General features: G+C 42.2%; 1 protein-coding gene across 10 annotated transcripts in view; it reads right to left on the reverse strand.

The window, feature by feature from the left end:
- The window catches only part of LOC121318597 (ELKS/Rab6-interacting/CAST family member 1), a 369,254-nt gene that overhangs the window by 282,826 nt on the left and 59,168 nt on the right, over positions 1-27,260 (reverse strand). For 5 of the 10 annotated variants that reach the window (XM_041255445.1, XM_041255444.1, XM_041255443.1 and 2 more), the window contains exons 2-5: positions 16,572-16,988; positions 9,187-9,261; positions 7,906-8,061; positions 1,670-1,753 (exon numbers count right to left, since the gene is read on the reverse strand). In XM_041255445.1, the coding sequence (XP_041111379.1) occupies positions 1,670-1,753; positions 7,906-8,061; positions 9,187-9,261; positions 16,572-16,988 (732 nt within the window). The remainder of the gene's footprint in view (positions 1-1,669; positions 1,754-7,905; positions 8,062-9,186; positions 9,262-16,571; positions 16,989-27,260) is intronic. The other 5 variants (XM_041255448.1, XM_041255447.1, XM_041255446.1 and 2 more) reach the window with 1 other exon arrangement.

Genomic DNA, 27,260 nt, shown 5'->3' on the forward strand with positions numbered 1-27,260 from the left:
GTGATATACTATACAGGGCACTGTGGGGATTGAAGACAGGGGGAGGATGTGATATACTATACAGGGCATCGTGGTGATTGAAGACAGGGGGAGGATGTGATATACTATACAGGGCATCGTGGGGATTGAAGACAGGGGGAGGATGTGATATAATATACAGGGCATCGTGGTGATTGAAGACAGGGGGAGGATGTGATATAATATACAGGGCATGGTGATGATTGAAGACAGGGGGAGGATAGGGAGGACAGGGGGAGGATGTGATATATTATCACCTAACTATAACACTGGGGTACAGGGATTTTACATCCAAGCAAAATGAAATGGTATTCTCTGGAAGTTTACCCTTTATATTATTCCTCCTTTTCAAAAATGTTTCATCTTTAACATAGCTAGGTAAGCTTTTACCATGTGGCTGCATCTGCCTTTCAGCTATTTCCGCAATAACAGGTTAAGTTATCAACTGTGCTAACAGTCATTCGCATTGGATGTTTTTGTCTGTGCATTTTTGGGTTGCTTCTAACCAAACCTGTTCTTGGATTTTGCGGAAGCATGCACTTTTTTTATACTTTCGATACAAACCCATTTTTCACACACACATTTACAGAGGCTGCTTTTCAAATGTTTACAGTAACCTCATGGCATACAGTATACGCAGAGTACGGGACAGTGGTATGTGCTACTTGAACATGAAAGATGTTATATAAGCAACCACTGTATTGAATTAATGAGTTCTTTAAAAAGTCCTGCTAAACCTGGAACACTAAACAGTAGCTCACGACTCGAAACAGTCTCGCTGAATGCAACACGTCCTCAAACTGTCAGAACTGTGTTTGTTGTTTCTGAAAACCCATGCTTCTTACTAAAACAAATCTGAAGTGTTACATGAAATAAAATCAGCAGGGATATTCCTGCAGCACACATTTTATGTAACAAAAAACCCCCACTGATAAGAGCAATGATGGTAATGAATATTGCATTGCCTAACATTTGCCAGTAATTACCACGTTTCTGTTTCTGCAGAATATGCACGTTTGATCATCGAAATCCAGTATCATAACTGAACTGTTCCAGTGCTACCCAGTTATACGATTTGGTTATCATTTACTGGGCATAGAGAATGTTGTTTCAGTAACCTCCTGCGATGTCAAAACAGCATTTTATTAAAGAGTTTTCAGGGCAATTGGCTAAGCTAGAGGGTTTCGTCGGTAACGCAAAATAATTAAATATATTTGTGTTACCTACTTAATTATAACATTTGAGTTACCTACCTAGAACCACTGTGTTTTCAGTTTATATCACGCCTAGTTAACCATTAACTTATGATTATATATTAAGTTAAAGTAGAATTATTTTTGTCTTATGGCTTATACATTGCTATGAGGAGCACTGAATTCAAAGCTTGGCAATGCAGTTATTGTGACGTCGCCGCTACAAGCTTTGAATACGCATTGAAACACCCACGGGCGTAGGTAGCTGCAGACAATAGCACTGGCACATGCCGATTATAGAGTGACCCCCCTGGTGACGTGGCAGAGCCCCCCATCTGCCCCCCACTTGAACAGTACATTTGAAAGAGGGAGTGAAGGAAAGAGAGAGAGTTGGCAGTCGCGTATTCCCCGCCCCAGAATCACTGCAGCGCATTCACAGGAAGTCTTACGGCAGAGACCTCGAGCTGGTGGCCAGCCGCCTGCTTTCTCAGCTCCTCCCTCTGGACCTCATTCTGGTGTAGCTCCTCCTTCAGCTGCTCTACCTGTCAGGACAGCGGCCACGGTTAGTGTGACAGGAACTAGCACAGCCAGCAGCACTGGAATCCAGCGACAGTAGCAACGTCGTTTAGAACAGGGGTTCCCAAACTTTACCTGTGGCCCACTCACTCAGCTGCATCGGGCACTGTGGCCCGCTATTAGCGCTTCTTAAGAAAAAATGTAAACCTGTAACACTGTAAATAAATTCATCTGAATCTTATTTTGTCTTCATTAGTATTTTATTGTTGCTTTTTGTTTTTATATATATATATATATATATATATATATATATATATATATATATATATATATATATATATATATATATATATAAAATACATAGAATGTCATTGCCCCCATGCATGGATAAACCACCCTTGATTACAAAAAAAAATCTAACAATTGAAACTTCATTTAAAACAAAATGGACCAACCACAAGCAGATTACAGTGCTGACCTAAAGGAAAGTTAGGTTATTATAATCCTGGTTCCCTTTCAAGTATGAAATGTAACCATTACCGAATGGGTGAGTGTACCAAAGCCGTGTCTGCTATCCATTGTTTAGACAGGAATTGACCATAGGACTTCACCACAAAGCAGACAAAAAATAGTTCAGACTGCCTCCAACTTTTTGTCCTGTCAGCATAGTTCACCAGGGCCTGCACTGGGCAGGAAAGGAGGTAGATGGAAAGCCTCCAATTCCACAGACTGGTTGACATGGAATGCCGAGGTAGTCTTCGGGGGAAAAAGGCAGGACTAATATGGAGCATAACCTTTGTCCTGGCCACTGTAAAAATTAAGCAGGCAGGGGCTCCCAAGTGGCACATCCGGTAAAGGCAGGATGCGCTCTATAGCCTGGAAGTTGCCGGTTCGAATCCACTCTATTCCACTGCCAACCATGGACGGCGCACAATTAGCCGTGCGCCGCCCAGGGGGGAGGGCTTAGGTTGGACAGGGTGTCCCCGGCTCAGCGCGCACCAGCAACCCCTGTAGTCTGCCTGTAAGCTGCCAAGAGCTGCGCTGTCCTCCAACGCTGTAGCTCTGGGTTGGCTGCATGGTGGGCCTGCAGAGTAAAAAGAAGAGGTCAGCTGACAACACACGCTTCGGACGACAGCGTGTGTTCGTCTTCGCCGCTCCCGAGTCAGCGCAGGGGTGGTAGCAGTGAGCTGAGCCTAAAATACAATTAGACATTTCAAATTGGGAGAAAAATGGGGCAAAAATCAATTGCCAACTACTAAATAAAAAATAAAAAAAAAGAAATTAAGCAGGCTTTCAAGAACGCCTGGATCTCACTCACCCGTGTTGCACCAATAGCGAGCAAGAAAGCACTTTAAATGATACACATTTCAGCTCAGCTGAATGCAGGGGCTCAAAGGAGGCTTCATGAGTGCATTAAGCACCACATTTAGCTTCCAGCAAGGAACAAGGTCCCTCATAGAAGGCCAAAGCTGCCGAGCCCCTTTCAAAATTTGCCCCGCCAGGAAGTGAGCTCCTAGACAGACAGAGCCAATTTTCATATGGCAAGCTGAAATAGCTGCCAGATATGCCTTTAATGTGGAGGGGGATTTCCCCTCGTCAAACAGGTCCTGCAAAAATTGCAGTATAACTGCCATGGGACAGGTCGAGGGGGTCTGAAAGACACTCCATTTGTACCCATACCAGGAACACGTGGACACTATAACCTTGTTGGACAAACCCAGACGTCTCAAATGCAGTCGTTCAGGGACCAGACCCAGAGCAGCAGGTTCGATGGGTCGGGGTGCCATAAGGTCCCCCATGCCTGACTGAGCAGGTCACGCTGCTTCAGCAGGCTCTATGGCAGTCTCCACATCTGGCCGATCAGGAGCTGCATCTCCTGGGCCAAAAAAGGGCTACTATGAGTACCTTTGCCCGGTCCTATCTGATTTTCTCCAGACAGCGACAGCAGGGCGAGCAGTGGGAAGGCATATAACAGATGCCTCGGCCACTGGTGTGCCAAGCCATCTGCCGCCCAGTTTGTCACCCTGGTGGAGACCAAGGGGGGTTCCCACACACCTTGCACATCCCGGCCATTCCACACATACCTAATTTTGCGCCTGTTGCTGAACCATCATTCTACTTGTAACTTCTACCTCCAAAATGTAAAAAATAAAAAATAAAACTATCATCATATTTAATGTTTCTTCCGTAGGTATCATGTTCTTATCTACTCTATTTGTCCCAGTCAGGCACACGTGCCTGGAAAAGTCAAAACTGCCTATGTGCAGCTATCAGCGCAGCCAGGTTTCTATCTACAGTCTGTTGAGCTTGGACACACGGAGCAGGTTTTAGTTAACCAAGCACAGCTCATGCAGCTGTTGTGGTGAGGGCCTGTGGTTCTCAGAGAGGGACCGCAGCAAACATGACTGGTAGGCTACCAGGATGCTGTTGTAGTTCCCTAGCCGTGTGGTGAATGCAGTGGCTGAATAGCTTCTCTTGAGGATTACTTCAGAGACCCGGCAGACAGCGTTCTTGGATAGGACAGCTAAATTAGGCACCTGGATCAAGGTGATAATAGAAGCCTCAAGTGGCGGAAAACGGGCCCGGCCCGGCTTCTCCGCATCATGCACCCTATATAGGGCGTCCATCCCACGAAAACTGGATCTCAACGAGAAAATCTGGGTGACTTGGGGTGTATATGGGAGAGGCAGTAGGGTCATCATCGAAAATCAACTGTCTCGTTTCCCCTGCTGTAGGAAAGGGCACTTGCCAACAAAGACAGCTTAACCGCAGGAGACGTACTGTCGAACTCTACATCCTCAGAAGAGAATGCCACTATGTCCTCCTGTGGCCAATCTGTGCTCGCAGTCCCATGGGGCCCCAAGGGGACAGGCAGGACAGGTGGCACCAAACATTACTGCAGTAATCCAGCAAGAACAGTTCCTTAGCAGGAAACAGCTGCCCAGAGCTTTTCCATCTGCTTCGAGTCTGCCGATCGACTGGAATGGTGACTCTTCTTCCCCTCCCCCTCGGAAGAGGAAGGAGAGGCAGAGCTCGAGGAGGATGAGGAAGTCTGTGAAGACAGCTTCCTGCGTTGGCTGCGGGTGCATCGTCCTCTTTCCTTTGGCACAGAGCCATGGGGTGAGGATGCTGCCACCTCTCTAAGAGAGGGTGGTGGAGAAGAGTGCTGAGCAGGAGTAAGGAATGCAGTGCGCTCCTTAGAGCCGTGGGATAGCAGTTTCTCAAGCGTGCACTTGAAAAAGGGGCACAAAACTCAGAGAAGCTGCGATTAGCCAGAGCCTCCTTGGCGTGCTTTGGCACCAGGTAGTAAGAGCACCTGCCATGCTTGTCCTCAATAGGCAGACTTGTATGTCTCACAGGGATAGAACCCGGACAAGCAATGCAGTGTATCAATACAGTTGTACAGGTGCTTTCTCAATCTGCTTACAGATATCGACCAGGTGGGTCAAGACCCGAATGGGCTGGATCTGGGTCGGTATTGGTTCAGGACCGGTGCAATACAAGTTCAAAACCAGGCCGGTTCGATACCAATTATGTGGCTTTTGTACCATGTAGGACAGGGTCGGTATCGGTTCAGTGACTTTAGCACCGGGATGGTACAGGCTAGGTGCCGGGTCGGTACAGGTCCATCGATTCCCAGTACCCACGGGTAGCAACGTACAGGGATGCCCACCTGTTAAAGCCACTGACAAAAGCACTCGGTCAGATCTGCACAGTGCTGCTGAGCCCAAACAGCTGCTCTTGCTGCATGTGTGCTCAGTACCACGTTGCAGACAGGCCTGCGCATAGATAGTATCTGTAAAAAACGTCGAAAAATACGGGGTTCTGATCAGCATTTCTGATCTGTACAAGCTGGTACTTTGTTAGAAATGCTGAAATTGTAAAAGCTTCTCTTTGAATTCCTCAGGAAGCTAATGACGCTTCTTTGAAAATGGGTGCCTACATGTCATGGATGATTCGAGATCGGGCAGTAACGTTTTGGTTTGTCTTTTCTCGGCAGTCAGTCATGTTGCTGTTTGCGTACTTGGTTAGTCGCCTCTTTTGTTGCTGATTTTAATGCACGCATCACTATACTGCACTCGAATTTAAGATGCAGGCTATTTTTAAGAAGCAAAAAATTGTTCAAAAAGTGAGTCTTAAATTCGAAGAAAAATGGTAGAGTAAATATCACGTATAATGTGTGTAAAAACATAATAAATTGTCAATCAGGTCAGTCTTGAAAGGAAAAATGGAGCTGAGATCTGTGAGTGCAGTCCTTTTGTGCCCTTATGAGCGGACCATGACTGCATCACAGGCTCAAAGAGCAGCTTTGGTTTACAATATTCAGGATTCTGGTCTTTAGGAGATAAATACACATTTGGTAATGGTTACATTTCCTACTTGAAAGGGAACTGGAGAATTATCCATAGCTATTAAAGCACTCAACAGTGCTTAAATCAGAAATGCTAAAAGAAACTTAACACATTCAATGACAAACATTGCGCTGAAAACCAGAAAAAAAGACATCTAGTCATCATTCAATTTCTAACTAGAGAATGAATCTGGGCAAGCAAGTACATTGAGCTAATAAAATAATTCTTACCTAATATGTATGACTATCGCTTTGTAGATCACTCATATTTTTGTTTGTGGAAGATCCACACATTACAGTAAATGTGTATTTGATTTTTTTAATGGTATTTTACTAATAGGAATTAGCTGAAAAAAATTAATGATCGCGTCGGTAATTATTTCAAGGCTGCACTTCCAATCGTAAAATTTGTGACAAATATGGAATGCAGTAATTTGTTACTGAGGAGAAGGAGTGTCTTAGTGCATGAGAGAACTACAAACTTACGGCAACACATACTGTATTAGGTAAGATTTTCTGGAATATTTTTTTTAGCTTTATTTACTTCAAGCTACTTTAAAATTATATTGACTTGTACAGGGATTTAGGGAGGACACTAGCATCGATAAGACCCAGATTTGCAAACAAGAATTCCATGTGAACTGTAATGTCCAGAGCAGACATGCACCATTCGGTAGAACTGCACTGGATTAACCCACGGCTCTTCACGAACCTCATCACTTCATTTTCCTAGTAGACCAACCCTGCTCAGCCCAAAGCTGAGATCCTCAGATTCAAGGGTGCAGGCTTATTAAAGCCTTGTTTCACAGTACCTGCCCCAAAGAGTTTAGGTTTCACCAGATGCTGAACCAAGTAAATCTGGAACCAAATAAAAGGCTTCCAAATTGTTTACAAATAGTTAAAATTAAACTGGCTGAAGTCTGATCTGAATCAAGCATTTACAAGTGTTATTTTTTTGTTTTTAGGTTTTTATTGCCCACTTTCACAGCAGGACTGAGCGATTAATAAAAAGTGTCAGTGAAGTATTCTTTGGCAGTTTCCCATCCCGATCCGTATTCCATTTACACTCGGTGTCGCTGTATTCTAAGAGAGACTTCTAAAAGGAATACAAGGTTAAAAAAAGACCTGAAGTTCCAGTGGCAAGGGACCTTGATGGTAAGAATCAAGCCTCTCAGTAGCTCACCTGTCAGCCCCAGCATGATGCTGACTTCTGTACAGTATTTAGTCACAAACACTGAACAATGACAGCTTCCACCTGATGTAAAAAACCATTGCCCCTATTCCTAGAACACTAGAGAGGAATTGAAGAAGTTAATTTAAGGAAACACTTCCTAAACCTTAATCTGCATTTTTCTTTAACAAAATCAGGATGAGTAATGAGAATAGCCAATGTTTCAGAACAGATTCACTCAGCTGTGTTTACTTTAATCTGCAACATCAATACAAATTTAAAAGTACAATAGACTCGCTAATCCAAACCAGTAAGTACCGGACCCAGTTCATATTTGTACTGATCGCAATCTGTAAAATAGTAAGTGTGTCTTTAATTATTTGTTTTTGTATACTGACATTTAAAAAAATAAAAAAATTTAAAAAAAATCAGTAAAACCCTTTTAATTACAAAAACAGCTGTAAACGTTTTACACTCTCATTACAGATTTGTGATGCTGAAGTTTGTCTTTTTAACAGCTGTTATCTGTAAGCATTTAATTCCAAAAGAATGGTATGTATTATTAAAAAAACACAGGGTGTTAGATCAGCGACAACTGCACCGTGATATATTTTTCTACGTAGACACATACTGTATCTTTCAAGCCATGCCAGTACCTTATTCTTCATGAACTTGGAATGGCTGCGATAGACCTCCATCTGCTTCATTTCTTCCTCCCGCTCCTCAGTGCTGATGGCTCCGTTTGACTTGAGCATGTGCACCTCCTCTTCCAGGTTCAGAAGCTCACGCTCCAGGGAGCCGATCTTTGTGTCCTGAGAAGCAGGAGCGAGAGAGAAAGAAGATGATGAAAAAGAAGGCGGCGGCAGCTTCCACTGTAAACCCCAAGAAAAACTCTGATCATGGATCTGCTCGTTTAGAATGCAGCAAGAAACCTAACCATCTCTGAAGGCTGTGGCTAAATGAGGAGGAGGCTGTAGATGGATAAATTTAACAGGATCCTTCCAAAAAAAAAAAAAAAATCCACTTGTGAGTTGTGTGCCTCTGCCACGTGCAAGTGCTAATTGGAGTGGTGACAAACCATGAGCTTTACACACACGCATAATTGGAAAGCTGCGGTAATATACACCTGGAGACTGGCAAGCAGGTGAGAAAAATGGCAGCTATCCTTCTGAGATGACAGGAATAACAGTATCCAGGGAACCCCATCAGGTGCATTTGTTATAAAAACGTATGCTGTATTATATAGCAGTAGAAACAGATATAGCAGGAAATCCAATGTACAAGCCAGCAGGGATATTTTCCAAGCCCCAGTCGATACATTCAACCAAATTTACTTTTATGTTTATACATGCTCTCATTTCAAAAATGAAAGTGTGTCCAAAGTAATTTGTTCATATTTTTTTCTTTCTATTTGCATGGTGTTTGCATCATGTGCGGTTCTTATTGCAGTTACTCTGTTTTGAAGTGTTTTTGATAAGTCTGTGTGGAGGTAGGTGATTTCACTTGAATTCAGGAGCCACTCTTCAGTTCTACTAGCTTGCCTTAAATATATAACATTGGTGCGATCAGCCAAATTGTCTTTTTACAGTAATCGCCATCTAGTGAACTTCCTTCTGCTTTTTCTATCAATACACAGCAGTACACTAGATGGTGCTGGTGCTTACTAATGTAAAAGACACTAGCTGATCTAGTCCATCGCAGGCAGGTAGAGCTGAAAAGCAGTTTCTAAACTCCATTTCAAAGCACCTTAAAACATGCAAATTGAAGCTATTTAATCTTGTGAATTGGCTAATGAACTCTGGCTACAGTTAAGCAGATTGCTCAAATTGTGTAATTTGAACTGATCTGAACACAGAACTGCAGGATGTGAAAAGCGTGACAAATTAGCCCCGTTTCACCCAGCCCTGTGGTCAGTACTGCCACCTGGAGGAGCTCACCTTCATTTCAATGACGGTTTGCAGAGCCTTGGTCTTGGCAGACTCAGGGGCCCCTTCATACCGACGATGGAGCTCCTGTGAAGAGTAACAGGGAGGAAGGTGAGCTGAGTGACAGGGTGGTGCATTTCAGATTAGTCATAAATTGATGGAACAGCCTACACGGTAAAACAGTAGAAATGGATTCTGTCCCAATAAAACAGCTCCCATTGGTAGGGGCAAATTGTGTGCTAGGAAGGTGCGATCCTTGATAGGCCGCATTCCCAAACTTTTCTTATATGCTGTATTCTGGTCAACGGCTTCTACATTTTAAAAGAGATTTAAATACATGTAAATAGAAACATGCTTTGTGAATGTGCGACAAAAACAATACAGGTTGTTAAGTGTTTTACGCCTACAATATAAACATGCTTTCTGAATAATAAATTGAAGCTGATGTCACCCATTTTGATACCTACAGCTTTAAGAACATGCCTAGCAGCAGTCCGCCCAACACTGCCTTTATGTATTGTTTTCTTTACATAACATGATCTTAAAGCTCTCTGCATTTCCACCCCACTCTCCTTCACAGGCAGGCCTGGTTACGACGACCTGGGTTCAGATGCATCCTGTGATGATCAAACAGAGCTTAAAGGGCCTTGAATATACAGCCTCTCACAAAGGGAGTGTTGTGGGAAGATGAGAGGCAGAGTTCGGCTGCAGCTCAGGCACTGCTCTTCTTCCCTTGCAAGTAGCTCATGTTAGTCACTGATCAGCTGCTCTCCAGGGCTACTGGGTTGCACTTCATTATCTACACTCACAACTCTCCCAGATGTTATAAAAATACAGATTGCAGACAAGATAATGAGCCAGAGGTTTACAGTTATTCAATAGCCTGAACGCTAACTTTGACCTAATGGCACAAACACACACAATGTTTTTTTTAAGTAGTTTTGTTTGAATGCTTGTTTTTATGAAAGTTTACAAGGGTTACAGTATAACTTCTCAACATCTTGTTGGCTATGGGATGGCATCCTAATGGGTTACCGATTTTTACAACAAACTGTTCCCCAAAACACCCCCAAAAAATCACACACTCACTAATAATAGATTTAAAAGCATAACTATATGCAAGGTGGGTAACAGTTCTTTACATGATATAGTGTCTCATAACAGAGGTATAAATCGATTGTATTGTGATACAAGACCAAAAGTGCAACATAGCTCACTGTAGTTCTCCAAGTGGTTCTTGATTGAAGAAGAAGTGTGTTTCATAGTCGGTACAAATACTTATTTATCTTTTTTATTTTAACAAAATGTATTTATGTTTTTTTATTTTAACAAAATTGTCCATCATTAATTGATCACTTGACCTTGTTATGCATCATGCAAGTATCCCATCAGGACCATCACACTGCAAAGTGATACATATCCTACTGCATATCACAATACATATTGTACTGTGACATTAGTGCATCGTTACACCCTAGAACCACCCTTCTAGTTAAATACATAGTGTGGGTTCTGTGATTTTTAGGTGTCAACATTTAGTTTTTCCAGCAGTAACTACAGAATATTTATGGGGGAACAATTTCTTACAAAAAAACACAATAGAACCCCCCCACCCTTCTATGCCATTCAATGGAAATCAATGTAATGTTCTCCAAAAAACAGCAACACAGCAAAACAACATTACTCATGTCTGTATAAGAAAAAAATATGAAAACCGAGTTAGTGAAGAACAAAAGTCAAGCAACAGCCTCTGAGTTTTACACTAGCATGGGCTTCTATGGCAGATAGCCATAATCTTCCAGAGGAGATTGAGTGTGCAGTGTGCTGGTGCCAGTTTGTGTCAAAACTGTCAGGAGATGCAGCTTGGGTAGCTTCCCACTATTCTTAGACAATGACTAAAGTGAGATTGCTCTCTATTATGTTTTTTTCAGATTGTCAGCCTGAATTTTGCAATTTATACACAAAATCTACACCCCCCCCCCAATTAAATTCTCCTTATTAAACGTGGAATTGCCCTCCAAGACCCTGCACTAGATCAATCCTCCAGGACAAACATCTTTCTCAAGCTTGTATCATTTAAATTGTGTTGCCCACGACAGTCAGCAGTATGTATTATACAACAGGGATGGAAATAAGAAACCTTGTGCATAGCAGTGTTACCCATTCCAGGTTTTAATACCAGCCTGACTAGCTGATTTAACCTACGTTATAAATAAGGCCGTACCCATTCAACCTCACTCATTTCTCCTGCTTTTGTTTTTTTTCTTTTTTTTAACTTTCAGAAACCTCGTTATGTTCAAAAACGTAGTCAGATACCGTTTTTTTCTTTTTCTACCCATTTTAGTATGCAAAGTAATTCCTTTGAAAGTTGTTAACTGTTAAAAGTGTGAAATGTGTACAGTAAAAATAAGTATAAACTGAAAACAAAGGGCCCTAGGAATGTGTCATTAAACCATGACTGGATCAAATTGCTATGCAATGGGAGTCTTATTTCCACCCCTGTAAGCCTAATAGTACACCATTAAGTAATAAAGGATTAAAATCGAATTAAAATCATTATTTCAACCCCCCTCCCAGAGCTCTTATATACATTGCCTTTTACACAAGCTCCATTACCAATGCGCACAGTGAGTTAATGTTTAACTGCTGTAGCTCTCAAATTAAATAATCACAAACAACTCCTGAGCTTTCATTATGACTATAGACAAAGGCAAAGGATGCTGTGCAATGCGAATGGAGCCACTAGATGGCGATCCTCTCTTCACACTTGTCTCTGGTTACGTTAATCATTTCTAGTTCCCAACATGACAAAACAGTTTCAAACACATTCTGATAGGATGTTTCATCCTGAAAGTTAATTTATATTAAAACGTGGGTTCTTTGTAAGACAAACAGCCCCAAAACTAGGATTTGGGGAACTCAAGTTTTTAATAATAATAATAATAATAATAATAATAATAATAAATAATAATAATAATAATAAAGGTGCATTCTACTTACAATGGACTCCAAGGTGCAATGGAAATCAGTACTTTATAAACGAAGTACGAATAATCACAATTCGAAATACTGTATGGAACTGCGAACTAGAGCCTTGCTACCTGAGCCAAGCATGCAAGTGTAGTTTGTATATTATGGTTTGGGATTGGGTCGGGTCAGGTTAGTGTTATCAGTGAGTGGATTCTAACGTTTTTAATTTCAAGTCAGTATTTTTTTATCTTCCTCTGTGTGCCAATGCTTCCTAAAGCTCACTGACTGCTTCAAGATTTTTGAAAAACTACTCACCTTGCACCACAGGCTCTTTGAGAAATTACCTCTCTTAATATCATCTCACAAACCCGCTTATTCGTTTTGTGCAGCCTGTCAAATGCTGCGTGGCTAGGCTTTAGTAAGTAACCACAGGATATAATTAATTTCCAACGCAATTAACAACCAATCATATTGGCTGATAAACTGCGTGGGCGGTCTTAACAGATACAGTTCATATGCGAAACACCAATGTCACCAAATTTTAAACAGTCAGTCTTACACAAATGCACACAAAAAAAGTGCAACACCTAATTGATGGCTCTCATCAGTCGACAATTCATGCCTTTTTAGATAATGACACAAACGGTTTCGTTACAGTTAATGATACAAACATATTTGTCCTAAACTATATACATTTGTTTAAATTGTCAGTATAGATTTGTTGATGTTTGTGAGACTAAAAAACACACTTCGTGCAGTGGGAAATCAATTACAACCATCCAAGGTTACTATTTTATTTGCTATGGGGGTGTTCACTATGAAGAGGTTCACATTAGCCTATAGCTGCTACGCAAACTCATTCAACAACCCCTTTCTCCAAAAATAGACTCGCCTCGCCTGCGCAACAGTTCTACGTTTCTGTACACAAATCACTCAGAGATGCATTTGAGAGTGTGAAATGGTGCCACCAAAGAGGCAGAAGATGTATTAGTTTAAATGTTTAGCACAGTGGACAACTCAGTTTGACTGCATTGTGGCGTCATAACTAGGTGAACATATGTTTTCTGCACTGTTTGTAGTGAAGATATCAAAGTGGTGGCGTCAAGGGTGTACGATCTGACAGTGCACTTCAGAACGGAATTACACAGTGACAGTGTTAAGCAGAAGCAGACGAATTCGTCGATAACATCGTACATTCATAAAACAACACCAACAACCGAAGCAGTCACAAAGGCAGAAATGTTGTTTTGTCACTTTGTTGCGGAGCATAACCTCAAGAGTGTAACAAATAATGTTTCCACAGATTGTTTGTAAACAGCAGTAAGAGGACAAGAAGTGTTGTTTTCATGTAATGTAAAAATAATATTTCTTTTTTAATCTGGTGTCTTTGTTTTATTAATATTGAATAAATAACATCTTAATACATTTGAGTAGTTGTCCTCTAATTCTTGCGTGCAAGTCTAGGTTTCAGGTTTTTCAGGAGGGGTCTCACTGGTGTGAATCCTTAGGGGTTAACATGTTTGAAGTACCTTAAATATAAACAATACAAGAAAGCTTAACTGCCAAAGAATGGGAGTTTATTATTTGTACAAAACACTGCACCCTGTGGGCTGTACACTGTAATAAATAGTAACATTTTAGGAATTTATATTTTCATTAAATGTAATTAAAAATGTATACATTATATGATTAAACTGTACAACAAAAACATGGAAGAATAAAAGTAAACAGCAACTGTATTTCCTGCAGTGACTGTCATTTACTGTCCCGGATGTAACTTATTTGCGCAAAATATCTGCCAGTGGAAAAGGAAAACTATGTATTAAACGGTACTGTACATATTAAACTGTTCATATTAGATGGTATATACGCTATAAACTAGTCTATTTTAACAAGAGTAATTCTTCTACAGGATCCGTTACAAGTGGAGTGCCCCAGTAATAATTACCTTTTGAAAAAAAAAAAAAAAACAGACCTTTGTTAATATCTTGGGGCAGTCTTTCAATCCTTCCTGCTCCCTCTGCAATGCCCTTGTAATATGATATGTTGTTCATTTTCTTTTTTTTTTTTTAATTTAGTCAATGGTTTTTACCCTGATTTTCTCCCCAATTTGGAATGCCCAATTATTATTTTTATCCTGGTTTACCGCTGCAACCCCCCCCCCGTGACTTCGGAAATGGAGGCTGAAACACATGTCCTCTGAAACGTGCTCCTGCCAATCCATCATTTTTTGCACAACGGATCCACAGCAAAGCCATCAGACAACACAGATCTGAATGGCTCCACTGCAGACCCGCAGGTGCCCTATCAGCCAGAGGAGTCGCTGGTGTGCGGTGAACCGTGGATTGCCCTGCGGACCCAAGCTCTCTCTACCCTGGCAGCGCTTGTCCAATTGTACGCCGCCCCGTAGGAACCCCAGGTCACGGTCGGCAGTGACATAGCCTGGATTCGAACCTGCAATCTCCAGGCTGTAGGGCGTACCCTGAACTCCACACAGCGCGCCTTTACTGGAATGTGCCACTCAGGAGCCCCTGAGCTTTTCATTTTGAGCAAACATGTCAAGGCTTGATTCAACATTCAGCCTAGTAGATAGCAGATGAAGGGTGCATGCCAACATGTTTAGCAGACAGTCAAAAACAGCATCCAAAAAACAAACCACTTTCCAAATGCAGACAGTCAAAAACAGCATGCAAAAACAAACTACTTTCCATACATAACAGATAGTTAAAAGCAGCATGCAAAAAACAAATTACTTTCCATACATAACAGTTAAAAACAACATGCAAAAACAAACTACTTTCCAATGTAACAGTTAAAAACAGAATGCAAAAACAAACTACTTTCCAAACATACAGTCAAAAACAGCATGCAAAACTACTTTTCAAAAGCAACAGGCTACTCTACTAGTTCTGAACCTATTAAGAATTTTGTAGAAGTCACATTCCCATTAGAACCTATTAGCAGCTGCGAAACTTAAAATTTCGCACTCAAGATCCCTCACACAAAATGTCAATGACAAAACATTCTGAATGTTTAAACCACAACAGGGTCTATATAAATAGATAAATACATTAGTGTCACATTTTGTGTTTTTTATTTACATTTAATGGCTTATGATATCTTCATATAGACTCTCAATATGATCAGAGGAAGCCATAGGACATGTGTAAACATATAATACATATATAAAATGTATACAAAAGAAGCAAGTAACTAAAACAGGTCTTAACTGGTTCCTAATTAAGATACAGTAATCCGTCGCATATCAGACTGCGGTGGGACCAGAGTAAGGGCGAATATGTAAAAAGGCGGACAAATTAATCCTGTTTTAAATACCATAATACACAGCTGTAACAATTACTATATTGACACAATTATTGTTTTGAGATTCAGCTTTTATTAGGGAGACCCCCTAAATTCCTTGTTTTGAAAGATACAGGGTATTAATGCTTGTAATAGAGTAGCCGTCTGCAATGTGGGTGCGTGCATTCACTGCTGAGTGACAGGCAGGAGATCAAGACGGAGGGTGAAGTTGATACGCCCTTCAGGCAAACAGGATTTATACCAGCAATGGTTGCACACGGAGGACATACAACATTGTGTACAAAAGCTACAATCTCTGAACTAATGTTCTCTGTTCAGTAATAAACTAACGTTGCTGAAGAGATTGATCATGGTGGATAAACAGTTAGGGTGGATATGCGACAGACTACTGTACGTGGATACTGTAATTAATAACACAGGACTAGAGAATCTTCCACTCTCCCACTTAACAGGGTCAGATACATACTTGTCTCCAGTTTAATTAATCAGCTCATCCTCCAGCATCTGCAGCAGTGACTGGCTTTTATAAAACTGCTCTCCGCTGCCTGGCCTGTTTCTATGACGACTGCAGACAATTAATTCATTATCGTCTTTGAAAAATCTTCCCTCAACTGCCCTCAATAAAAGGTACCTCATCGTTTTCTGTGTGTGTGTGTGTGTGTGTGTGTGTGTTGCGCCACTCAAAAAACAGACAATAAAACCAGCTTTTCTTTACATTTACAAAAAGCAAAACACTTTGTGGGATCTGGCACGGATGCTGGTGTGTCTGTGGAGCATTGGCAAAGGTCTGGTGTACCCTACAATCATGGTCAATTTTATATTTAGAAATATTAAAAGAAACTCTTAAAACACATTTTTCAGCTACAGCTACAATACTTTTTAATGCACAGCAGTTTGAACCATTCCAGGTTTTACTGGGAGTTTGAGAAGACACTCCTGAGCTTGTTACCGACACACTGGCTCATCAAGCTTGTAGTAAAACCTGGAATGAGTGGAAGTGCTTTCTTGTCCTTCTGCCCATGTCCCATTACTAACATCACTAAGAATTCTACGAGCTGCTTTGTAAATGTGTACATCTGCCCATTCCCTGTACTGTATCTTACCTCGCGGAGGGCATTGTTCTCCTTCTCCTTCTGGTCCAGCAGGCTGTCCAGGTGGTGGACGTGCATCTCTGCCTCGGCCAGGCGACGTGTACGCTCGTGGTCCTCCTCGCTCGCCTTGGCCGACATCCCCTTACTCTGCAGCATTTCCAGCAGCTTCTTGATGGACTCGTCACGGGCGCCCAGCGTTTGCTTCTGGGTGTCGATACGCAGCTCCATCTCCTCCAAGGTCTTGCGCAGCAGGAAGAGCTCCTTGGCCTGCCGCTCGTAATCGGAGTACAGCCGCTGGAAGTTCTCCTCGGTCAGCTCCGAGGCCAGGGGCTGGCTGGGGCGGCTGCAGCTGTCCTGCTGGAAGAGCTGGTTCAGGTCTCTCTGGATCCGCAGCTCATCCTGCAGGGCCTGGATCGTCATCTGCAGGTGCTGGGAGAAAGACGGAGACAGGAGTGAACATGTGCAGGGCAGTCATTGACACAGGACAGACCGTACCCTTGTACGAGTTTACGATAGTGAAAACTTTAGTAAAGTGGAAGCACAACATTGTACAGCCCAGAGAGGTACTGTAAACACTAAAAAACATGGCAAGCTATATTAAATGCAGGGGATAACTTCAAAAACTGATTTTGCAGCCGATGTGTATGCTGATGTGCTAGGGAGGCAAAATAGGCTGATCCCTGAAGCCAGCATTACACTTCAGCCAACATCAGGCAGAAGGACATCTACATCATCAGATAGATGGAAATGCAGATGGATCACATTAGTTTACAATAAAAGAAGCTATGTCTTAGTTGGTGCTTATCTTGGCAAGAGCTGAGTCCAATATCAGCATGAAGTTTTAATACCTACTCTCATGTAATGGAAATTTGACAGTACATACAGCTTCTTCTAATTGCAATCTAATTGCAACGACATTCATCCAAACATACTATCATCACGTGAGAAAATATTTGGTTTCCAAGGGCTAATTACTGATGAAGGTGAAGGTGAAGGCGGTGTAAACAAAAACAGAAAGCTGAAGGACACAGAAGTCAAGATATCGGGGAGTGGGGCTGTCTATCTGGAAAAAAGTTGAACAATTTGACCATGTTTAGCAACCAAAAGTGGGCAGGTATGAAAATAAGACTCCCATTGCATAGCAGTTTGTTCCACTACCGGTTTTACTATGAGTTTAATAAGACTCACCTGTGCATGTTACGTATATTCCAGTGGATTATCAAGCTTTTATTACAACCTGGAAAGGGTGATACTGCTATGCAATAGGAGTCTTATTTCCAAAGCTTTTGTTCCAGAGCTCTTGAAATAAGGTTTACAATTATGCTTTCCGTTATTTGCCTTGGTCCCCACATGGAGAAAAATTAGCTCATCAGAATGGGAATTTTTACCATCTTCACAAACATTTTCACAACGTGGGCATGAGTTACACTGCACAAACCACCGATTCAGAATACGATACTAAAAGGATGGCACAGTCATATTTCCTAATGGGGGATAGTCAGATAAGTTGAATAACACTGCTACTGGGTTGAAAGATTAAAAACAGTTAAAAGATGAGTCAAGATACTGAGTTACCGTTATCAATATATTTGTTTCTGTGTTTCTCTTTGCCAGCACCGACCCTCTCAAATACATGTCTGTAGACTATGTGTACTTTTCAGTGCTGTGCTTTGTTTTTCTGCCATGAAGACACTGTTTACTGTGTGCTCAGCCGAGACGCACTGGGCCACTTTAGACAACTGACTTTCACTAAACACAGTCCTGTTGTGCCTTTGGCCCCAACTCCCTCTTAATATGGCTGCTCCAGGAGGCAAGGTTCTGCTCACCTGTCAGCATTCTCTGGGCACACTGGTTGCCAGGCAACAACAGCTGTCTGTGCAGTGAAAGTGATGTAACTCTTGAACGAGACAAATATAAACAGAATAAAACCAACAACAAAAAAAAACACTGAGTACTATATTTATATTTCAAAATTGGATCTGAATTTAACCTGTCGAATAGCTTGCAGTACACAGGTATATAATCCCACAGGTATATAATCACAACCACACAGTATTATTTTTGTTTATTACAGTTCATGGTAGGGGTTAAATCTTTCCACAGAAAATGCTGCCACATCCAGAAAACTGTATCTATCTGTCTGTCTCTCTCTCTCTCTGTGATAAAATATGCAATGATGTGCCTTCTGAAATGAAGGGGGTAATATATACAAAAAATAGGAACTCAGAGCCAGTCAAAATCTGTCACAAACCTCCTTGTGGAAGGGGTGTGGGTAATTCACTGACTAGGAGACAGACAGGTGTACTTGAAAACACCACACAGGTGCCCAGTTTTATTTTCAAACAGTTCTTGCTTTTTCCGGCAGAGGGCACTGTTGACCGTGGGCTGCCTATCAACGATGATAGACAGCACCACGGAAATACCACAGCTGGTACGTGAACAGCAAGTGTACTCCCAGGTACTCAAAGAAATAATAATGAAAACAGAAGGCGAAAAGAACAAGGGAAAATAAAACAGTAATAAAACTACAAATAAAAGGTGCTGCACTCGGTAGCGTTATCCCGGTCGCCGCTACCCGCACGACCCGGATCACCGTCCTATTCTATCGGCTATCTAGCCTGCTCTTTCACAATACGCCGGGGTCTGCCCAAGGATTCCCCGCTCTCTCTCTCTGTCTTGCTGTGAATCTTTATTTTTCTCCCGGCTGATTCCCGGTCCCGAATCAAAGCTTCCGCACTCTTAGCGCGTCTAAGTGGGCAGACCTGAGGAAACAACAGAGCGTTATTTTATAGGTCCAACAATCACCCAAGACCCGCCTCTCAGCCATTCAGAGAGGGGGAAAGTCCACACACCCACTTTCCCACCTCCCCGTGTCACTGCCATGACTCACAGGCGGTTGTTGGGCGACTGCTGCCCTCTTCCTGCAGCCCGTGAACACGCCAGCAGAGTCAGCACAGATCTCTCCCTGTTACATATCCTTCCCCTCAGAATGACACCACCGGTTCATTCGAAAATCTTACACCCCCATGCCTTCCCGAGAGAAAAAGTCTGCGTTTTGATGCAGCTTTCCTGCTCGGTGGACTACCCTGAAGGTATAGGGCTGCAAGGCCAAGTACCACCGTGTGATTCTGGCATTGCTATCTTTCATCAGGTGAAGCCATGCTAAGGGGGCATGATCTGTAACCAGGGTGAAGTGTCACCCCAGGAGGTAGTACCGGAGTAACTCGACTGCCCATTTTACCGCGAGACACTCCTTCTCGATGGTGCTATAATTTTTCTCCCGGGGAAGGAGCTTCCTGCTGATATACAGGACTGGGTGCTCGCTTTTCCGAACCTCCTGAGACAACACTGCCCTGAGACCTGTCTCTGACGCATCCGTCTGCAGGGTGAACCTCTTACCAAAATCCGGGCTGCATAGTACTGGCTTACTACACAGCCTCCGCTTCAAGGCGAGAAAGGCCCTCTGGCACGACTCCGTCCACTGAACCGTATTTGGGGCAGCCTTCCGGGTGAGGTCTGTCAAGGGAGCAGCGAGCGTAGCGAAACTCGGGATGAACTTTCTATAATAGCCCGCTAGTCCCAAGAAAGAGCGCACCTGGGTTTTGGTTGTAGGAACCGGCCAGTCAGCCAAGGCTTTCACCTTAGCAACTAGCGGTCTGATCTGGCCGCCCCCTACTCGATACCCCAAATACTCCGACTCACTCTTCCCAATGGCACACTTCTTTGGGTTAGCAGTGAGCCCCGCCTCCCGCAAGGATTGCAGCACCGCCGCTACCTTACACAGATGACTCGGCCAATCCTCACTGTGGATAACCACGTCATCTATGTAAGCAGCGGCGTACTGCTGATGGGGCCGCAAGATGCGATCCATCATCCGCTGGAAAGTGGCGGGGGCTCCGTGCAACCCAAAGGGCATGGTCCTGAATTGGTACAACCCGAAGGGAGTCGAAAACGCCGTCCTCTCTCTAGATTCCGGAGTCAGGGGTATCTGCCAGTACCCCTTCGTTAAATCCAGTGTCGTCATAAAATGAGCCGTGCCTAGACGCTCCAGCAACTCATCTACTCGGGGCATTGGATAAGCGTCAAATTTCGATTTCTCATTGATTCGTCTGAAATCAATGCAAAATCGAGTTGACCCATCTGGCTTATCGACTAAAACGATTGGACTGTTCCAGTCACTTTGGGACTCTTCTATTACCCCCAGTCTCAGCATTTCGTCAATTTCCGCTTTTATTACCTGTCTTTTACGCTCAGGTATACGGTACGGCCTCTGGCGAACTAGCGCCCCCGGCTCAATATCAATGTGATGATGGGCTACTCGAGTCTGCCCCGGGACGGAAGAGAACACGTCAGGAAACTCCGCCACCAGACCGCGAGCCTGACATTTCTGCATTGGTGTCAGATTCTCAGCAATCTGTACCGATCCTTTTCTTGCCAACACAGAAAGATCAGGTCCTAGGTCCGTGACTTCATCTGCATGCGCCACTAACAACGCCTCTGGTTGTAACCAAGGCTTTAAGAGATTGATATGGTAAATGTGTTTCTCTGTCCGTCGCTCCGGCTGGCAGATCTCATAGTCCACCTTCCCAACCTGGCGTGTAACCTCAAAGGGTCCTTGCCACTTAGCCAAGAGTTTCGACTCAGAACTGGGTAATAAGAGAAGTACCTTATCCCCCGGCTGAAATGTGTGCAACCGGGCTCCTCGGTTATATTGGGTCTCCTGTCTGTGCTGCGCCTGCTGCAAATTGTCATGCGACCATTTTCCAACAGACTCAAGACGTTTGCGCAGGTCCAACACATACCGGATGGTATTGGTCGAATTGTCCTGCTGCTCCTCCCACATCTCTCTGACCAGGTCGAGCACGCCCCGGGGTCTCCGCCCATACAGCAGCTCGAATGGTGAAAACCCCGTAGAAGCCTGGGGAACCTCTCTGATCGCAAAGAGAAGAGGAGGAATCAGCTGGTCCCAGTAACGCACATCACTACGAATAAATCTGCGCAACATGTTCTTAAGGGTCTTATTAAAGCGTTCCACCAAACCGTCGGTCTGAGGATGAAACACCGAGGTCCTAATGGTCTTAATTCCCAAAAGCTTACATGTTCCGCGGATTAGCCGGGACATAAAATTGGTGCCTTGATCGGTTAGTATCTCTTTGGGAATTCCCACCCGGGAGAAAACCTTCACAAGCTCGTTGGCAACAGACTTAGCGGACATAGATCGGAGGGGAATTATATTTAATAATATGCTGATAGTGCTTGTTAATTAATAAATACCTTTTTATAACTGCGTTGTCTTTTTGCAGTATAATTCAGAATTGCTTGTTTCCGGTATGAACATATAATATCTTTATGAAAAGAACCCAGACAACCTAAACATGTTTAATTTACAACGGGACGTGCAAGGTGACACCTTGTTGGAATTCTATACAATGTAGGCTCTGTAGTAACAGCCACACTAAGAGACCGCTTCAGATGTGATCATCTACCATGTTGCATGTTTAAACACAACAGAGATATGCTACCTTTGGACTGTGCGTGCTTCTGTAGTACCAAAGACTACAGGTTGCCCTTGCGGTCTTTTCAAACCCATTAAAATCCCTTAAATAGGTTACTTCAATAGAGCCATATTGTCAAGTTCAGTGGAGCCATATATAGCTCAAAGACATGACAATAATAATAAAACAAAAGCTGGTCAGCGATGACTGGTATGCAAAGAAAAGAAACTCAGCCACATCATCATTTGCCTTGTTGCAGCATAGCATGAGCTGTAAACTAATTTGCCAACTGGTGTCAATAACTCCATCCTTAGGGGGGCTGTTCGTCTGTTCTACTTCATCATTTCTGTCTACAGCCATCCTTCCAGATAGAGGTTCTATTTCTCCTCCTCTCGTTTACAACCCCAGAGCTGACTTTCATGCCCAGCGGTATCACAGCTCTTGAGATGCAATAAGCGATCACCTGAGCGCACCTTGACAGCACTCTCACTTCTCTGGGCACAGGAGGATGTTCCTGGCGTTTCGTTACTGCTTGCTGTAACTTCAGCTCCCATTCAGGCATTCAAATATGAGTAATACAAGGAGTATGTGGATGAGCACTGGGAGCTACCTGAAGATCAGGAGAATGTCAGGAATGCACATAGTGAAGACCACGGATGGTGTGTCACCTTTCTGTTGTGCAATAATTCTTTACAAAGGATCCAGTCTATACTGTATGAATAGCATTGTAAAGGTTCATGTTACGATACGGGATGTATTATGGATGAGTATGGACGTGATTTTATCACGGTGGTCACGGAACCTGTGAATTTTGACATTTGTTTCCAGTCATCGTGTAAATAGGATAAGAACAGTTTGTCTTTTGAATTGGTTTCAGTGCAAACTTAAAGGAGGTTAGCAAATGTCAAATAAAGGTGAATACTTACACAGAACTATAAAAAAAGCGTGGAAATTAAGTTCTAAGCAACTACCAGAGCAATATCCCAAACAATTTCATGAAAGTGAAGGAAGCAGCTTTAGAGAAACAAACTTCAAATTAACCAAAGCCTTTTGTGCAGAAAATATACCTCTGCATACACTTTATAATGCAAAACCTAAAGGGAGGGCAGTTTACAGTTCTGCTGAAGCATGAGCCCCAATTTGCAGCTCTCGCAATTGTTTCCCTGCGGTGCTTAACCTGTCAACCGTGTAAATGCAGAACAATCCTTCTAATCTTTTAATGTACATTTTGTAAAACCAAAACCACAGCTGTGTTTAAATAGACATGAACAAAAAGGATATTGTAAAAGTCTCAATTTACAATCTGAACACTTCAGGTGTTCATATTTGTTTTGTAAGCATATTCCTGTTACAGTTTTTTTTAAAAGGTACTGTACAATGGGCCAGATCGGAGTATTCATTATGAATCTGTCGATACAATACAATGAGCCAAATCAGAGTATTCAATATGAATCTGTCGATACAATACAATTACCCAGATCGGAGTATTCACTATGAATCTGTCTATATAATATAACGAGCCAGATTGGAGTATTCATTGTGCAATGGCCTACATCTTAAACCATCAGCACAAGCATTTAAATCAGTATCCAGCTGCAAATTAATTACTGGATTGGTGATATTAGTTTTTACTCAGGTAAGCCACACACTTACTTTCATAACTCGGGATGGCAGGTACTGTACTTGCACAGACAGTAAATCTTGTTAAGAATAAATGACTGAAAAATGTAAAAGGATACAATATTTATTGTAACTGCATTGTATTTCAGTCTGGAATGAGAAGCAATGAATGACACCAGTGGCCACAACCCTCATTTCTCAAACTTTTAAGCTCTGAAGAAAACGGTCAGTAGACACAAAGCTTGTGCCCTTTGGATCTATTATATAAAAATAATCTCTCCTGCCAAGTGTGTGGGAGTCCCTTTGAAACTCTGAGCTAACTATGATTCAAATCCAGTTTGTTTCAGAAAAGTAGTAGACTAAATAGATTACGGCTGTAGCTCTCAACTCTCTTGAGATCCTTGCTTAACTTCCAGCCTCATCCATTAGTACAGGGCTTCTCAAACTCAGTCCTAGGCACCCCCTGTGACTGCTGGTTTTCACTCCAACCAAGCTCTCAATACTTAACCAGACCCTTAATTGAGCCAATAATTTGCTTAATTAGACCATTTTACTTGTTTTCAGTAAACACTTGCAGTTCAAGTTACTTATAAAATGTTATAGCTAACTTGAAATATGCAACTGTTCAAGCGCTGAAAACAACTAAAAAGGTCTAATTAAGCAAATTATCAGTTCAATTAAGGGTCTAGTTAAGTAACTGATAGCTCGGTTGGAATGAAAACCAGCAGACACAGGGGGTCCCCAGGATCGAGTTTGAGAAGCCCTGCATTAGTAGAATGAAATGGGTAAGCTCACTTTAGGGCACCGATTAACTAGTAACCCACACATAAACTCCAAATTCTGATTCTTCATCAGTCATTATAAAAATAGATTAAAAAAAAACAATTGTGAACTGTGGAAGGGTGGTGGGCAATCCACTGACAAACACGGAAGACAGAAGGTTTTATTCAAAACACCGCACTGGTGCCCAGTTTCATTATTTTCTTTCTGTTTTTATTTTTGCCCGCAGAGGGCGCTGCTGTCTGTGTCCTGAACACAGTAAACAGGACCACAGGGTTACCAATACCAGTAAACAGTTAACTGCTGGTGCACTCACAGGTGCTCAGAAATAATAATGAATGACAAAAGGAGAATAAAAAGGGAAAATAAAACACAGTAATAAAACTACAAAATAAAAGGTGCTGCACTCGGCAGCGTTACCCCGACCGTCGCTATCCTGATGGCCTGGATCTCTGTCCTACGCTCACCCGTTCCCTCAACCTGCGTGAACTGTTCGGGGTTCTGCCCCAGGTTTCTCCCCCCTACTAAAAATTCCTTTTTCTTTTTAATTAATTTGTTGTAGTGCTCATTGTTCGGCCGTGCTCGGTCCGGCAACAGAGCTTCTGCCAGCTGGCTCGTTTCGTCTTAGAGGGGCTGGCTGAGGGGACAACAGAGCGTTATCTGATGGGGTCAGCAATCCACCAATACCCACGCTTCAGCCACTCAGAGAGAAGGAAAGCCAATACAGCCTCTTCTCCACCTCTCTGTGTCACTGCCATGACTGATGGGCAGATCTCCGAGGCCGCTGCCCTCTTCCTGCAATAGCACACACGCGCCAGACAGTCAGCACAGATCTCCGTTACATGAACAAAAAACAAGCAGCCCAGGGGCTCAATGCAAGGAGACTAACATCTCTAATTGAGCGCTTTATAAACATGAAATAAAAAGGTGAAAAGGAGTGTCATCTGATTTTCTTTTATTAGCAGTCCACAAAATAAAATTGTGGTCCTTATCCGGATCTGTATATCACGTACTTGACCACCTACTGGAATAATCTATCCAAGGAATTTAGCTGGAGTAAGAACATGTTAAAAGTTACAATATTTGAATTGCTCTTTTACGTTTCACTTGCTATTTATTGCAGGGTGTTTACAATGATTCGAGTCGTTCTTTTGCGCCAATACTTAATTATCATTTTTCTCTAAATCTGACTTTCCCTGGCTTCGAGCTGTTTTGAGCTTGTCCAGAATTCCTTTCCAGTCCAAGGCACAGGAGAAGCACAGGCAGTCTGTAAATCTCTGGGAGAAAAGCCAGGGGAGAATCACATACAGAAAGGATGGAAAAAGCTCCTACTGCATAGCACTTTCACCCTTTCCAGGTTTTACTACAAGCTTGATTAACCACAATGTATAGGTAACGAGCTCAGGTGTGTCTTATTAAACTCGTAGTAAAACCAGCAATGGATCAAACTGCTATGCAGTGGGAGTGTTATTTTCATCCCTGCAGCCCAACCTACTCTACACTAACTGTATCTAGACAGAGTATGACAGGTTTTAGAAAATGTGTCTTACAGTATTACAAGATCAATGTATCCATTTGTAGTGAACTGAAATTCCTAATCTGTTTTGTTTAATAAAGAAAACTTACTTCACACAAAAAGACCAATGACAAAAACAACATTCTTATTTTGCTTGTAAGGGGCTCTTCCAGTCACAGTAGCACTTAATGAGAACAGCAGCACTCCCAATATGAGACCTGTTTTACACTTAAATAACTGTATCTGAATGAACGGTTTATTTACTGGTTTTCTACCTCTGGGCTTAATTTCCAAAAGGCAACATTTGCACCAACCAAGTTACAAAACTGACACTTTATAAACAGAACAGCTCCAGATTAAAAAACTGCTCATATAGTCTCCTGGCTGCGACCCTAAACCCAAAGACATTTTTGTCTGAATTCAAATCCAGTTCTAGGTCTTAAGTTCAGATCAGTTTTATGGCAAGAACCTAATGACATTTGGTGGCTAAGAGGTTGACTTGATAAATGATATCCTTCTGTCACAGTTCTGCTTTTATATATATATATATATATATATATATATATATATATATATATATATATATATATATATATATATATATATATATATATATATATATATATACACATACATACACACACACACACACACACACACACACACACACACACACACACACACACAGTGCCTTGCAAAAGTATTCAGACCCCTGACCAATTCTCTCATATTACCGAATTACAAATGGTACATTGAAATTTCGTTCTGTTTGATATTTTATTTTTAAACACTGAAACTCAGAATCAATTATTGTAAGGTGACATTGGTTTTATGTTGGGAAATATTTTTAAGAAAAATAAAAAACTGAAATATCTTGACTGCATAAGTATTCAACCTCTGTGCTGTGGAAGCTCCCAGTTTGCACCAATGAAAGAAATTGCTCTAACGAAGACACAATTACCTTACCATTGGCCTCCACCTGTGAACCATTAAAGTTGCTGTCACATTTTCTGGATAAAAACCCCACTGTTGAAGGATCATTGGTAAGGCTGTGAATCTGAAGGAAAATAAAGACCAAAGAGCATTCTACAGAAGTTAGAGATAAAGTAATACAAATGCATAGATTAGGGAAAGGGTACAAAATAATATCCAAGTGTTTGGATATCCCAGTGAGCACAGTTGGATCAATAATCAGGAAGTGGAAACTGCATCACACCACCCAGGTACTGCCAAGAAAAGGCCGTCCCTCAAAACTCAGCGCTCAAACAAGAAGGAGACTTGAGAGAGAAG

Source organism: Polyodon spathula, chromosome 7, assembly GCF_017654505.1.
Source record: "Polyodon spathula isolate WHYD16114869_AA chromosome 7, ASM1765450v1, whole genome shotgun sequence".
NCBI lineage: Eukaryota > Metazoa > Chordata > Actinopteri > Acipenseriformes > Polyodontidae > Polyodon > Polyodon spathula.